Genomic DNA, 16,371 nt, shown 5'->3' with positions numbered 1-16,371 from the left:
TAAACCACAAATATTGTCGATTATAATGGAGTAGGTGACAAAAGTGCATACTCTTAAATTAACCTTAAATGTTTATTTTTCGATATTTTCGGTATTAACCTTATTGTAAATTTTTCCGGTGATAAATTTATCACACCGAGGTTATTTTTCCGGTGAGATTTTTAACCTTGATTTAATGAAATTAATATATATAAATTTTATTATTTTTAATTTCGAATGAGTATAATAAAATATTTTTTTATATCGTCATAACTCTCATCACTGTTGTGATTCCAAATGCGATTATTAAGGTTCAAGTCGCTAATGTTTTGAATGAAGATAGAGCAGTAAGAATTCTTACAAGGGCATGTAATCAGATTGTTGAGCAAAGAGCTTCAAAACACGATGAATGTTTGAAATTAATTCAACACATTTTGGAAATTGTCGAAAGCCGAAGGATTGAACCTAATGTCCTTATTCCATCTTTGAAGACAATATTAAATTTGGCACAAAGAAGTTTAAAGGAAGAGTAAGCAAGATTAGATAATTTGGACTTTTTTTAAAATTAATGAATAAACAGTATATTTTTGAAGTGTAAGCTTATTTACCTGAAGCTATATTACTTAATATAACATTCAAAGTATTATTGCTATTTATTGGAGAACAAATTTATGTAATTTTCACATGAAAATTGATAAATTTGTATTTCCTTATGATAATCAATTTTTGTATTTGTAGAGAGTCTCCCTGCATGATATCAAGACTTGGCTATTGGTCTTTATCCATTTTTGAAAATTGTATTGTAAATTGTAAGAATTTCTGAATACTACTACTATAAAATATAATTGCTTATCAATGTATATTCTCCCTGCATGATATCAAGACTTGGCTATAAGTCTTTATCCATTTTTGAAAATTGTATTGTAAATTGTAAGAATTTCTGAATACTACTACTATAAAATATAATTGCTTATCAATGTATATTCTCCCTGCATGATATCAAGACTTAGCTATAAGTCTCTATTCATTATGAGTATGACCCCATTTTTTTTACAAAAAGTGCCGAATTGCAACTTTGTCCCAATCTCAAAAACTTTATTGTTTCTGATAATAACATTAATTATAATTTAGCAATTATTTCTTTTCATTTTTTTTTTCAATTAAAAATTTGTTATCTTCAAAAACTCTAAATCTTTTATAACATCACAACTTTGATATAATCAATCTTTTAATTTTTGAAACCCCTTTTCTGTGATCTCTCAATTTCTTTACTCACAAAATTTTCTTGTTTTGGCTTAAATGCAAAATTCATCAAATAATCATCAGATCTGGAAAATTGGTAAATATGTATTACAAGAGGAGCTCGGATTAGGCGCCTTTTCAACTGTATTCCTTGCCATCCACAGTAAAACTGGTGAAAAAGTTGCAATCAAAGTTATTGATAGAAATACAGCTACAGAAACTGATATGATTGTATATGTTGAAAACGAACTCAGAATTCAATCAAGATTGAACCATCCCAACATTGCGAAAGTGTATGATGTAATCTATACTCCAGAAATCATTGCAATAGTCATGGAATATATGCCAAATGGCGATATGCAAATGCTTATCAATAACAATTTTATATTCAAACAATCAGAACAAATAAGAATAGCTATAGAACTTCTTGATGCATTAAATTATCTTCATGAGAAAGGAATTAGCCATCGAGATATTAAGACCGCAAATATTCTCTTCGATAAAGATATGCATCCAAAACTGATTGATTTTGGATTTTCACGCGAATTTTCAGCAAAAATGAAAACGTATTGTGGCACGCACTTGCTAATGGCACCAGAAATCATATCAAACAAAGTGTATAATGGAATGAAGGCTGACATTTGGGCTTATGGAGTTACCATGCATATAATGGCAACTCATTGTTATCCTTTCTCATATCAAAATGATGCACAGTTTTTAGCTGATGTTAGAAACAAAACAATTAAAGTTAATAATACTGCAGAAGGAAATCTTGGCTGGTTGATCAATAGATCACTTCAATTTGATCCAGATAACAGACCAACAGCGCAATCGATGCTAGATTATATGAAGGTACAATCTACAGCATTTGCTAACGGAAATGGCCTAGAAATAGGAAATCATGTTAAAAGAGCTGCAACAATGGGCATCTTGAAGCCAAGACGCTTACCAATTTTAATTAAATCCAGAGGATTAAATAATACAATCCCGACAAAAATTAAGCTTGCCCCAAAGACCATTCTTTTTGAAAAATAATTTCAAACTATTTTGTTTGTTTATTTTAATCATGTAAAATGGAATTATATTGAAATTACATACATTTTTCATTCTTAGAATAAAGTAGTTATCGAACATTTTTCATTTGCTTTTATTGAATTAAATTATCAAAAAAATGATGATATAAAAATTATTAAAATTGATAAACAAACAATTTTTAAAAGTTTAGATGAAAAATGTATTGGTGAATGAAATTTTGAAAATCAAAAGGTTATTATGGAAAGACTACGAATGATAATCTAATCCATAGAATGAACCTTTGTGGATAAAGGAACGAGAATTCCTACATTATTTGTGAGAAAATAAATTATTGTATCCAAAATGCAGGCAAAGGCTGGGTAGAAGGTTTTTGAAGAGGTTTGTATTCGGTAGCCAATTCAGAATCATGAGATATTGGATTTATTGAAGCTTTTAACTTCATGTTCTGGAATTTCTTATAGATAGTTGGATTTCCATCAATCCTATTGAATTTTCTGTCCATTAGCTTTAGTTTTTCACGCTCTAAATCTAGCAAAAGTTTTGGATCCTTCATACCTTTAGGGATGTTAAGTTGAGCTGGTATAACACTGCATATTATGTCTCCATCTTCCATAGAGTAATAATTAAAGGTCATTGATTCTATTAAAATTGTTTTTTTGTAGATGAAAATGCAATTCTGTCCTTCAAACTTCCTCAGAACGGAGATGTTGCTTTCTGGATCTACGGAAATTTCTCGAATTCCATATGTTCTGTTGAGCGTCCTGAGAGAAAGGGTTGACATACCTTGTATTTATGAAAATTGTTAAGAAATAGATTTTGAGTACAATTAGCCTCTCAAATAAGAAAATTGAAAACTTCTTAATTTGATTATTATACAATAAACATATAGATAAATAATATTATGAAATTTTTGGAATTTAATTTTGCAAATTACCTCAGACTTTTCAGAGGATTGAGTTGCCACTCAATCCTCTGAAAAGTCTGAGGTAATTTTTAGTCTCTACACTATTTCAATATAAGCTCCATTTTTAAACAGTTTTTAAAAATCGAGCATTGAAAAGTGTGATGAGACTATTATTTTTGTGAGGATAACCCGATGTTTTAACATGAGTATTCACATGCAAACATCATAATAACCCTATTAAATTTTTATTGATCGATTTTTGAATATTATTCAATTTATCCCTGTAACTATTAAAATTTCACCACATATTTGGACTTATATAAACAAACTTAAATGCAATCTTAAATAACCTTTGGACACGTTACGATTGATAAGAATTCATAACCCAGAATTCTATATAATCGACGGTTTGAAAAATTATAATCCAAAAACTTTGTATTTATAATTACGAGAATATTTAGATATAATGATTTATTGACCAATCAATATGATCTATAAGGTTAATAAATTTAGATACCAACATTTTTTTTAACATTATTCATCCCTTGATAATTTTAATAACAAAACAGTCACAAATATAATTTTTTTTTGTTCGAATTTTTCCCAAATTGGATCATGGGAAATAATTTATATTATAGATAGGATTGGGGAGAAGCTTCCTAAACTTTTTAATCCCATAAATGTGGTCATTATCTGGAATAAAGAGTTAAGGATACCCTTACATTGCGTAGTTAGAAAGAGAATATGATATTGTCATGATTGCTAAAGTTTTAGGCTCCAGAAATGAATATACATCAAACTGAAACAATTGATAAATTGAATGAACTTTTGAGAGGTTCTCAAATAAAAAAAATTATCTAATTTTTTACAATATTACTATTATTTTATCCACATATGTATATATAGTAATTTGAGAAAACTTTTAGGAAAAAATAAGTTTAATAAAAATCTGAATTTTACTTGTTGTGGGATTGTTATTAATTGACACTCCAGACGTATTACTAATAGTTATGCGTATGCAATTAAAGTATTTCTGATGGACAAAATGTGAGATTTATATCAGATAATTCATTTCTACTATTAAGTTATTCATTTATGAGTTTGCACTTATTCGCACTAAATAAATAACTATTAAAATTGTTTTAATTAATTGACACCATATAATAGAGTGAATTTTGTTTGATCAAACAACAATAGATGATAGATATAAAGCCAAGAAACTTGCTATTAATATGTTCTACTTGCTATTTCAATGTAAGTATGATATTTTCTAAATGTTTCGTTCAGATAACTTAGATATATTAGTCAAAATTTGAAATTTTAATAGCACATATATTAAAAATAATTATTATTCATAAAAGATTAATGAAATAGTAAAAAAATCAATCAAATTATAAAAATACAACATTTAGAAGAATTCTTATTATCCTTCAAAAAGTCAGTATTTCTGCTGTAATTTTCTACAACATTGTAGTTATTGCACTTTGTCTATGGATTTGTATATATGTTATATATAAATTATATATCTAAACTGCCCATAAGTGCAATTTTTATATAAATTGTTTATTTCTTTAACAATTTCATATGAAATATGCTTTTTTAAGCGTATCAAAGCTGTGTTCTTAATGTGCATGGATATATCAAGAAAAATGTCGAAAAAAAATGTGAATTCACAAATTCACTGAATTTTCACCGTTTTTTGAATTTTGCTACAGCACTAATATTAAATAATACTAAAATCTTCTGTCTTTGTAAAAGAATAAATTCTGACAAAAAGTGCTCGTTTAAATTTAATGATCATCTGTATGACTAAGTGGTAAAAAGTGTTTATGACCAAAAAAGGGTTACATGCTTAGTCTATTTTTCTGACAGGATACTCTAGATTTACATGATCTCTATTTCATATCTCCGTTTTTAGATTCTTCGACAGATTTTATGATAGAAAACCAAGATTAACAAATTTCCGGCATGTTAATGAAGAAATCTGCAGCTACCCTCAATATTATTTCAATAATCAGTATCGTTTCTCTTACAATTTATTTTTTTCTCAATAATTTAACAAGAAATAACAATACACATTTGGTTTTACGTATAAAAGCTAAGTGTCGAACTTAATCAACTTTACTTACTTAGCAAATGAATATTTTTGTGGTTGCGAGTTCTGAATGCTGAAGTTTTAGATTTCTCTATAAATGATATCATTGCACTTACAATGTTGTTCCAGCCTATCGCATAAATCATAGAAAATCCAAAAAAAATAATATAAAGAAATTCATGTCATGAAGTTCAAAAAATACCGTGTAACATTAAAATTTGTTATGCATAATACATTTTAGCTATTATTGATTTTTTTTAATTTTCGAGAAATTGAATGGTGAGTCCGATAGAGAAATTTTTAAAAATCCTAGTGCCTCATAGAAGTAATTTCCCTCGTCTCCCATACTTCCAAATGTATGCATATGACATAAACTTTTATGCATTACACAAGTGGCCAATAATATCTATAGAGTAAAAAATTAGAAATTTAATTTTTTTATATGATAGTTATATTTCAGATTTGCGAGCGTAACTTTTTTCTCCATGGCATACTTGTTTTAAGAGCAAATGATCAAAATCGTCCTTCAATTATTGAAGGAGCTGATATCTTTTGAAAATTGAATTGAAAGGGTATTCAATTTTCAAATTTCCTCTCAATTTTGGAAACATATCAACTCTATGAATTAACAATTATGTGCCTTCACAGTTTATCAGTCATATAAGGTGCTTATAAAGAAAAAAGTTACGCTCGCAAAATATGTTTTTATATAGATTTCACATAAAATAATTATGTAATTTCTAAAAAGAATATTTTTGTTCTTGAATATTAAAGTGTATTGTAGTTTAAAAAGTTTTAAATATGTTGCTAAAATTTCAGGTTTATAGCTCATGTCTAGCATGACTTCTTCGTATGCGCAAAAAATCTGACACGTAAGGGTATCCTTAAGCGTCATATGTCACTTTTTGTACTAAGGAAACATCGACTTTATGCGTTATGACTTTTCGATGAGGAAACAAGTGTTCACGTATTATAAACTTCCTTATTCCAATAAACCAACCCTAAACATAATTAATTCTAAGAATGATAATGGTCTCTTTTCTATGATAACCAAATCAATTTGGTTATCATAGTAAAGCACCAAAAACAGGAATAGGAATCGACAATATGGAATCACGAATCAACTCTAACAAAATGGAATTGGAAAATTCTTGCATCCATTCTTTATTTATGCAAAATTTAAATTTCAAACAAAATTCTCGTACTATTCTCAATAAGATTTGCGGAAACTTATTATTACTCTTATACGAAAGAAGATTTTTCATGCTAATTTTATCGAAGAACTTTATCTTGCAAAATAAAATACTCATTTCCTAGAAACTTAGACTAAAAACGGTAACAATGAATAAACTTCAGTCTAAAAATTAAATTCGTACTATTGTAATTAAATACTTATCTTTATAAAAAAATATCATTTTTTTTTCCAGTGAAAAAAAGATGTGACTTTTATTGATTGATTGTTTGTAAACATTGCACTTTGAATAAGTATATTTTGTTTAAATTTGCACTTGGAATAAATATACAAAACAACACTGAAATTCCAGCTACTTTTCAATACTAATCATTTTTAAACATTCATTGTCCGTTGATTAGTAAGGCAAATGTTCGATTTTGAGCATGCATATTCAGTGAATGAATGCATTAATTAAAATCAATGAAGGAAAGGGGATAAAACATGAATTGCAACTATGTCGCTATAAAGATATATGTCTCACAAATTGTTAGAATAGAGTTCTTTCATAATGATTGAATATTCTTTCCTATTTTGGTTATTACACGGAATTTCCTTCCTAAACATATAATGTCTTCCTTATAAAATGACTTGCTTTCTTTGAAAGCTAGTATATTTTAACATTTTTGAAAATTTTTATATTTTTTTTAAGTTTTTATTAAAACAATAGAGATTTAAGTATATCCCCTCTAAAATAAGTGTTAATAGTATAAAATCAGGTTAAATTTGATCTAATATGAGTAAAAATGTAAAAAAGAACACACTCATTTTGCATGTAAAGGAATAATCAGAGTTATTCAATAACATTTTACGTATTAAATTATGGAATTACGATATCTTTTGAACAAAATTCAACGTAATTAGCAGAATGAATTTAAAAAATTGCTAAAAGAATGATGTACATTGATCATGCATTAAAGTATCTTAATAAAAATGCAGTAATATACGATGATGAGCAAAGCAGATTTGAATCAGAAAGAAGATTTGCTTAAAAAATCAGTTGAGTCTTCTCTAGTTTCCATATTGCCTATTCCTGTTTAAACGCGGTTATTCCTATTCCTGTTTTTGGTGCTTTACTATGATAACCAAATTGATTTGGTTATCATAGAAAAGAGACCATTATCATTCTTAGAATTAATTATGTTTAGGGTTGGTTTATTGGAATAAGGAAGTTTATAATACGTGAACACTTGTTTCCTCATCGAAAAGTCATAACGCATAAAGTCGATGTTTCCTTAGTACAAAAAGTGACATATGACGCTTAACTCTTTATTCCAGATAATGACCATATTTATGGGATTAAAAAGTTTAGGAAGCTTCTCCCCATTTTCAAACTCAAAAAATGATGTGATACAATTTCTTTCATTTAATTCCATTTCAACAAATAATTTATCCGCAATTAATTTGGAAACCCATCGAGCAGATCCTTCGTGCAAATGCATTTAATATTTCCAAATAGCATTGAAGTTAGCTTAGCAACTCGATCTATTACTAGTATTTTCATGGTTATTTGATACAATGTCAATATTTATTTTTGAATCAAAATTCTTATAATATTATTTGAATTACTAAATAGGCAAACAAGGTATTTAAATTCATGAAATTTCATGAAAAGTGATAATTTTCATATGAACTGTAAAGTCAGTTAATCAGCATATAAGCCCCTATGAATACATCAATAATACTATAATTGCTTTTTCTTTCAATTTTTATTCTCTCAAAAGTTTATAATTGATCACTCATATTTCTTTATAAAAATTGATATTTTGCTTTATACAGTTATTTATTTTTTGAATTTCATCAAAAGTTCTATCGTTAAAAAAGTAACAAATCGAAGAATCATACATGAAATACTATATCTAGTACTTTTGAATCTATAATTACAATCGATAACTTACAAAATGTCCCCAATACTGCCTTTATTAGTAATGTGGCAAACTTTTCGAAATATTCCAAGGCCAAACTTAATGAAGTTGTGATACTTTCAAAACTTGTTAAGCTTACTGATATAACTTCTCACAAAAATGCATTTGATGAAGTAGGAAATTTGATATTATATCTTAATAATGATGAAACAATCCAAAAAGATGCTTTTGTTAATTGGAAAATTAACAGTATTGATCTTTCATATACTTCAATTAAGACAATTGACAATAGAGCTTTTAAAGATTTGACAAATTTAAACAAGATCACGTTCCCAGCTAATAATCCAATAAAAATAAGTGAAAATGGATTCAACAATATTGGAATTTCAGAATTTGAACTTACACCAAATATAATTTTAGAATCTTTTAGTTTCATTAACTGTAAAAAACTGACAAAATTGACATTGAAGCCAGGAGTTACTACATTTACATTAAAGTCCTTCAGATTTTGCAACATTTCATCTGTTGATATTTCAGAAGTCACTGATGCATTTACAAACTACAGAGGATATGTTTATACAAAGAAAGAAGTCCAAAACTCCAAGTATCTACCATTAGATATCCTTGAAAGAAAGGAAAGAAACAAGTTATTGTTTGTTCCAAATGACGAAACACTTATTCCTATTGAGACAGACTATGATCCATATTCATTCTCATATGTCAATCGTTCCTTTGATATTAACTATGTCAAAGACGAAAATGACAAGTCAAAAGAGGTCAAAACTGATGAATTTATGGATTATTGCAATGCATCGAGTTCAAGAGCCGATAGAGTTTATTTCCCTACGACAACTAACTTAAATAACAACAATCCAGATTATTTCAAATGCAATGGATATTCATGTGATGTTTATTGCAATGGAACTGCAAATGTTGAACCATCACAATCATCAGACGTTTCATCTTCATCATCGTCATCAGAATTAGATCCAAACAAGAATTATACTTACACATATACAAGAACAAATGTTACATCAGAATCAGAAACGATGACAAATGAAACTTATGAAACAGTTATCATGACATTAGATAATTCCAGCGAGACATCTTATTCAACAACCATGGCTATGCAAGTTGTCAGAACTGTTATGCACGTAAACCAAGAATCAGAATCACTAATATTAGTTGAAATCCCAGATGATGCCAAAGCTGATGCAAGAGATCCTGAAGCATCAGGAAAAAAGATTTTGTTGATAACAATAGGTTTGGCATTCTTACTCATCCTCGCAATGATTGGCATTTTCTTGTATAGAAAAACGAAGCATCAATCAGCTGATGGTGCAAAATTCGATCAAATGGACGAAGATTTGGGATATGTGAAAGACCCAGAGAACGAGGAATTTAATGATTCAGAAACTTATTATTGCGATGATAAGAAAGATGATGTCAATGCGGAATCATTCGGTGTTGATAAGGTTCCAATTTATGGATCAGATAGAGGTGAAAGTCTAGATTCAAGTGGAAAGATTAATCAACAACAATCCGATGATAATATTAATACTTGATATTCATCCTTATTAAAATTTTTTATCATGAAGTTATTTTTAGTAAAAATTTATTTGAAAAATTGTCATTTTTTTTGAAATTCTGGTAAACTTCATTTTTATAAAAATATATAAAATATTGACAAAAGCTATTTTAGTTTTCAGACTTCATTGCGTTATGAACAACGACTAATTTTAAGATTATTCAAAATAAAAATAAAAATAAAATAAAAATTTTAAATGACAAAAATGTATGGTAAATACATCAAATATATTGAATGTTTACATACAAATTTAAAGATTTATAATATAATTAACAAAATTAAAAAATATAACAATAAAATCATCTGTGAAGTAGCAACTTTTCTTTGATTAATGGGATGTCTACTCCAACAATAGTATCAATTGGATCGAGATGCTTATTTGACTTTATAAATTTTAGACTTGGAATATGTTCAACTCCAAAATAGGTTTTAATTTCAGGGTTAATATCACCATCAACTCTAATGATTTGAACGTCAGGATGCTCTTTAGCAAAAATTGGCAACATCTTAGAAATTCTCCGGCAACAAGGGCACCACGATGCATCGATATCTAACACTGTTAACCCATCATGACTGTGAATAAGTGAAGAAAGGTCTTTAAGCGATCCGTTAAATTTTATAACAGATGGATGTGCCACATTCATTTTTTTATAATTATAATTTTGATATATACTCTCAAAAGCTAAAATTGATGGGGTTTAATAAAAATTAAATATGTGAACATATGCATGTATAAAAATATTAACTTGTTTGATTTTGAAAGCTAAAATTTCAGAGGATGAGATTTCGAATTAAAATGTGTCATTTGAGATATACAATAGAATTACCCAAAAAAAGATATAATATAACTTCACACAAAAATTGTCTCATAATTTTTGATACAATTGAGAGAAAAAACTGTAAATTCCTATATGCTTAATTTTTAAACTTATTTTAATAATGAATTTTTTTACATCCTATATATATAAATTCTGATTCAATTTTCCCTTCGACCATTTATTTTGAAATGTAATTCAATATATGCATTCAATTTTAAGATATGCGTGCATTGATTTATTCCGGTCTACAATATAACATATAGAAATTTTTATAAATTAAATTTTAACCTATAACGTTCCTACAATCTCATTCTCTATTAGTTTTGTACATATATTGAACCTATGGTTTAATATCATAGCCTACAATTTTTCAGGATTGAGTTGAACGGTAAAAAAAATATTAATGATATTCATAAATTTATTATAACCAGGATATTATATAGCTAGATATGATATTTTTTTTAAATTGATTAAACAGTTGAAACAATTTGTTTCATTTTCAAAACTTATGTTTCATTGGATGGACATCAGATGACTTTTGACTTTCATATGCCGAATTCAAACTTATGTAACCGATAACTTTTAACATCATTCCTTCATGTGAATTTTTTTGATGACAGAAATATAATAATTTTTAATATTAACAAGTAATTCTCTAATCTTGTCTATATGTAGAAAATCAATTTCGATTATTAGGAGAGCTGAAATTGTATTTTAGGAAGTTCAATTGTTTTTTCTGATTGATCAATAACGAATAATATGAAAAAATTTAATTGTTTTAATACATGATGTTATATGACATTGATAATGGTAAAGATTAAAATCGAAATTAAGCAAATAAGGTGGTGAAAATAAATTACGTTCGTCCAAAATTAAAAAGCTTATATGAACATATATTAATGAATAATATCAATTTCTTTCATCTAATTAACAATTTGAATTATAGTATTGAAAAAAATTCAATGGAAAATAATCAATTGCAAAATTTTGAATGAATAGTGGATCTAAAAGAATATCATATATAATTTAAAATAATATGAATTCTTGGTTTAAAAATTAATGTAAATTAGCTTTTCCGAAAATAATTGAAATTGAATATTGAAAAATTAATCTATCAAAATCATATTTTCTTATATTTAATAGTTGATATGGTTACTGAAAAGTTTCACTAATTATTAATATCGAAATTTTCAAAGCTAAATCATTTAAACAATTCAATTCTTAAAAATCTAAAACGGAATATATTATTCAAAATGGTGAGTATATTAAGAATACTTAATTATTTCTATTTGTTTTCAAATTCAAATAATTATTCAAATTTTGTAAGTTATCCTATCGTTCTCAATTTAGCTATGTTATAGAACGAAAATAACACGATTCCAATAACAAATTAATTGACTTTATTTTTTCAAAACTTCTAATATCTGAAAAATATTTTGCATCTTTTCATTAATTAAAATAATATTTCCTTATAAAGAATCTTCCAAGGCAAAAATTCATCTCTTATTTTCAAAGAATAATTTTGTGAAGAAATTTTTCAAAACGCTAGCTTCCTTTTCAAAATTATAACCATGATTATTTCTTATCTAATTATTATTTTTAAAAATGCAATAAGTTCTCTCAACGAAATATCGATCAAATTATTAATTAAGATTTTTTTTCTCAAAATAGTTTTGGTCAAATTGATTCATCTCAAAATTTCCATTCAAAATATTAACTTCATTTATCATCAATGGAAGAAATTCAGTCAACATCATCACAAGGCAATGAAGGGTTTGAGAACTCATTAACATCAAGAGTCAATGGATTGATTGATATTCCCTTTATGACAAGATTGAGAGAAAATCTATCTGCTCTCTTCAATTTTCTTGATATATACGGGCCAAAAATAGAAATGGTCCATACAGTTATTACTTTTATTAGAATCTTTCAACTAATTGGTGCTTCTATCATGGCCGCCAACGATGATGCCTTTGATCAAACCACATTAACATTTAAAGCAGTCAGTATATTAACAGTAATCTTTCATATTGTTCCAGTACAATACAGATTTGGTAATGAATATATATTTATATATGTTATTGATGCAATTTTACTCTCATTTGGATTTTATTTGGTAATTGCCGCATTCATTTACAATAAAACAACGACATTATCAAGATTTTCCATTGTTGCACTAACATTGTTCTCATCTTTTGTAACATTTGTGCTCATTCCAATTTCGATTCAGTTTTCCGGAGAAATTATCTCAGCATACATCGGAAAAATATATAAAATAGAATTCAAAACGTTCTTTGCCTGTGTATTAACACTTATTTCCTGGGTAATGTACACATAGACAATGATAAATTGTTATTCAAGAACCTTAACTTTTAGAGCCACATCTTTTATGACCGTTGAAGCGAGTCCTTCATGCGTTTTATTCGTTACAATCAATTTCATTTCGCTATTCGCTTCATTAACTACTTATATCACTAAGTGGCCGACAGTAGTTTGCATGATATTGTCTGCAATTTGCTATGTTTGGAACGGAACAGTAGTTTTTGGTTGCGGTACATTTGTAAAACCTTTGTATCAAACATTAGTTCTCGCAGGTTCCATTATAGGCGTTGTTGTTTCCCTTGCTTCGATTGTTCCAATTGTTTTAGAAAAATCATGGCCAATTACGTTCTTTATTTTCTTTGGCGGCGTAACATTTGTTTCTCTTTTACTTTCAGAACTATTCATTAAGAGAAGAATTAGAAAGGATCTTGCAACTCTTGATGAATATGAAAGCACCGGCAATTTTGAAATCATTGGCTCAAAGAATAAATTCAGACAATCAGTATGCACAGGATTCACATATGGACATAAAGTTTGCTTAGACTTTTCAGTCTTTAAAGCAGCCGCTGAAAAGTGGTCGGATGATTTAGATGTTTGGGTTATTTATGCAAAATTTACAGCTTTATATCCAGAGATGTCAAGTACATTGCAATTCATTGGAAACATTCTGAAGAACATGGCAAAGAAGAATCAAGATGCAGAGTATTACCTCTCAAATATTGGTCAAATTATTAAAACAAGAGAAACAAAGTTCACTCCGCAATTGAAGTCTAAAATTGCCAAATTGCAAAAATTATTCGATAAATTGAAGAATAGACTGAGAAACATTTGGGATTTGGTATTACAAGGCAACACAACAGAATTAGATAGCGTTATTAGATCAACATATGAAAGCATTGAAACATCTGAGCTAGAAATCAATGAATTACTCATGTTGTATCCTAATAACAGATTTGTTGCGAGACAATATGCCAAATTCCAACCGGAACTTAAATCAGATGCTATCATGTTCAGAAAATGGAATGAAGATATCAAGTTGCTACAAAAAGGAATCCAAATTCATCCTGATACATTACATGAACTTGGATTTATTGCTTTTGATAATATTCCTGATCATTGCAATGAATCAATTTCAACACCAAAAGTTGCAACAACAGGAACTGAACAAAATACGATTGGCATGGATGAAATTAATGCTTATGATGAAGACTTGGATTATCAGCAAATTGCAAACATTAAGTCTATGATTGATAATAACAAGATCCCTGCAATCCAATACATGTACAACTCAACAATTTTTGCCTTTATTTGCATTATTTTCGTTCCTTTCCTTGTATTATTAGGATTCTTCTTTTATTTAGATAGTACAATTACTTATCCATTATCTCTTATGTATGGAATTTCATATATGAGAAACTTAATCAACATGTTACCACCAATGTTAACAAAGTTTTTAATGAAAATGATTGATGATCCGAAGATCCCTGGAACAAAATGTATGACATTGATTGAATTGAATGATGATTTCCCAATGAATGCCTTTGGTGGATCAAAAGATTCTAAAATGATCATTCAATTTTTAAACATGCAAGTTGCAGATGCTAACTCAATCATAACTCCATTAAGAAATTTCGAAATTGGCAATAAATATATGGAGAAAGTAAGGGATCTCGTTTTTGCACATTCTCACGAATTCTACTTCTACATGAATAACACATATCGTGAGGTATCAATTGCAAATATTGGACAGATTGCATATATGGTAACAAACCATATTTCCAAAGTAATTGGTCTCTCTTCTTTTGATAATACAGTTCCAAAAGGATTAGATACAATTACAGCAAAGAACAACAACGCTGGATCAACAGAATCTCTTACAGAAGCTGTTGAAAACATTATTTCCTATATGACAGATGTTTCAACAAGAAATCATCGAATTCTTATTTATTTAAGAGTTGCTTTGATTATTCTTGTTTTTATCATTTACTTGATCATTGTTACAACTCAAATAAGAAAATTAAGAAATGATAAAATTGTAATATATGGATTACTTTCAAGCTTACACAAGACAGTCATTTCAAATATTTCCTATTCATTCACAAAGTTACAAAGAGAAGCAACAGCAACTACACAATCATTAGGAAGTATCGCTGAGATTGAACACAACAGACAGGAAGAAAGCATCATTAAACTCTTCTCTTCTATTAATGATGAACAATCAAAAGCATCAGTTGAAATGTACAATTTATTCAACTTTCTGTTTATTGCAGTAGCTGGAATTATTGGTTTTTATTTCATCATTGAAAGTTACTTGGATGCTTCAACAGAAGTTGTTAATAATTGCTATCATATCGACTATATGTATGGAAGTATTGCTCATATTTACAAGGTAATGTCAAATGTTTTTGATCTTGTTTGGGAACATTATGATAGTTCATTCCAAAATATTTGTGTCAATGAAACAGTTTCTTTACAAGAAATCAATGCAAGTTTACCTATTGTTGCAAATTACTTCCAATTGTTAACTTTAGGCGGTCCAAATCAGATTCCATTTTCAGGAATGCAAGAATCTGTTGACGATGCATCACAAACCATCAAATGCGGAAATATCTTAACTCCTCCAAAGATCATCCCAACAAGTGCTCATTGCTTCTCAGCTGGAGGTCAATTCTACCTCATGAACATGTTGATGAGAAGATTCTATGGAATGATGACAGCTGAAAATCCAGTTTATGCCCTTCCAAAGGTGATGGAATAACATATACATGGCAAATCGGCGCAATAGAGTTATATGAAGCCTTCTTTTATAGAACAGGAATGAATCTTGTATCAACAATTAAGGCAAGTGTTAATTCAGAGTTCAAACCTTTAACTGAATATTGTTTCATTTTCATGATTATTGCAGCAATATTCTCAATTAATGTTTTGAGATTAACAAGAAAAGAAGAAATTCTACTTAAGTTTACGATGAACTGCTTATTGAAGTGCAATTCACAAATTTTATTATCAAATTCTCATATTATTGATGTTTTAGGCGGTAACTACGAGAATGTTGTTGATGAAACAATAGACAGAACACAATCATTCCATAATGAAGTTGTCAATAAATTGGATGATATTATCATTGTTTGCAGAGAAGAAAATAATAATGTTATCAATGTTAATACATCATTTGAAGAGATGTTTAGAATCAAGCAAGAAGAGATTGAAAAAAGATGTTAAGACTTTCTTCATGGATGGAAAATTCACATCTGATGATAAAATTGAAAAGGTTATTTTATCAGGTGGTCGA

At 28.0% G+C, this 16,371-nt stretch overlaps 5 protein-coding genes across 5 annotated transcripts, besides 2 other annotated features; 3 read left to right on the top strand and 2 right to left on the bottom strand.

Annotated features, from left to right (window-relative positions):
* The first annotated feature begins 28 nt into the window (after positions 1-28).
* Positions 29-239: a mobile genetic element.
* A 3-nt stretch (positions 240-242) lies between these two features.
* Positions 243-1,067: a mobile genetic element.
* Positions 1,068-1,278: 211 nt separating this feature from the next.
* On the top strand, positions 1,279-2,256 carry TVAGG3_0685410 (protein serine/threonine kinase protein; the record flags this gene model as incomplete). The annotated part of the gene is made up of 1 exon (XM_001302957.1): positions 1,279-2,256. The coding sequence occupies one exon, from the start codon at positions 1,279-1,281 to the stop codon at positions 2,254-2,256; it is 978 nt and encodes a 325-aa protein (XP_001302958.1).
* A 328-nt stretch (positions 2,257-2,584) lies between these two features.
* Positions 2,585-3,037, bottom strand: TVAGG3_0685400 (ubiquitin-like family; the record flags this gene model as incomplete). The annotated part of the gene is made up of 1 exon (XM_051242828.1): positions 2,585-3,037. One exon carries the CDS (start codon positions 3,035-3,037, stop codon positions 2,585-2,587), a length of 453 nt encoding a protein of 150 aa, XP_051089415.1.
* Positions 3,038-8,292: 5,255 nt separating this feature from the next.
* TVAGG3_0685390 (uncharacterized protein) lies at positions 8,293-9,916 on the top strand (the record flags this gene model as incomplete). Its single annotated transcript, XM_001302958.2, has 1 exon — positions 8,816-9,916. One exon carries the CDS (start codon positions 8,816-8,818, stop codon positions 9,914-9,916), a length of 1,101 nt encoding a protein of 366 aa, XP_001302959.2.
* Positions 9,917-10,238: 322 nt separating this feature from the next.
* TVAGG3_0685380 (cell redox homeostasis) lies at positions 10,239-10,583 on the bottom strand (the record flags this gene model as incomplete). Its single annotated transcript, XM_001302959.1, has 1 exon — positions 10,239-10,583. The coding sequence occupies one exon, from the start codon at positions 10,581-10,583 to the stop codon at positions 10,239-10,241; it is 345 nt and encodes a 114-aa protein (XP_001302960.1).
* Positions 10,584-14,838: 4,255 nt separating this feature from the next.
* Positions 14,839-15,837, top strand: TVAGG3_0685370 (guanylate cyclase protein; the record flags this gene model as incomplete). Its single annotated transcript, XM_051242827.1, has 1 exon — positions 14,839-15,837. One exon carries the CDS (start codon positions 14,839-14,841, stop codon positions 15,835-15,837), a length of 999 nt encoding a protein of 332 aa, XP_051089414.1.
* Positions 15,838-16,371: the final 534 nt, after the last annotated feature.

Source organism: Trichomonas vaginalis, chromosome III, assembly GCF_026262505.1.
Source record: "Trichomonas vaginalis G3 chromosome III, whole genome shotgun sequence".
Classification (NCBI taxonomy): domain Eukaryota; phylum Parabasalia; order Trichomonadida; family Trichomonadidae; genus Trichomonas; species Trichomonas vaginalis.
The sequence above is the reverse complement of the archived record's forward strand: the minus strand, read 5'-3'. Positions and strand labels throughout refer to the sequence as shown.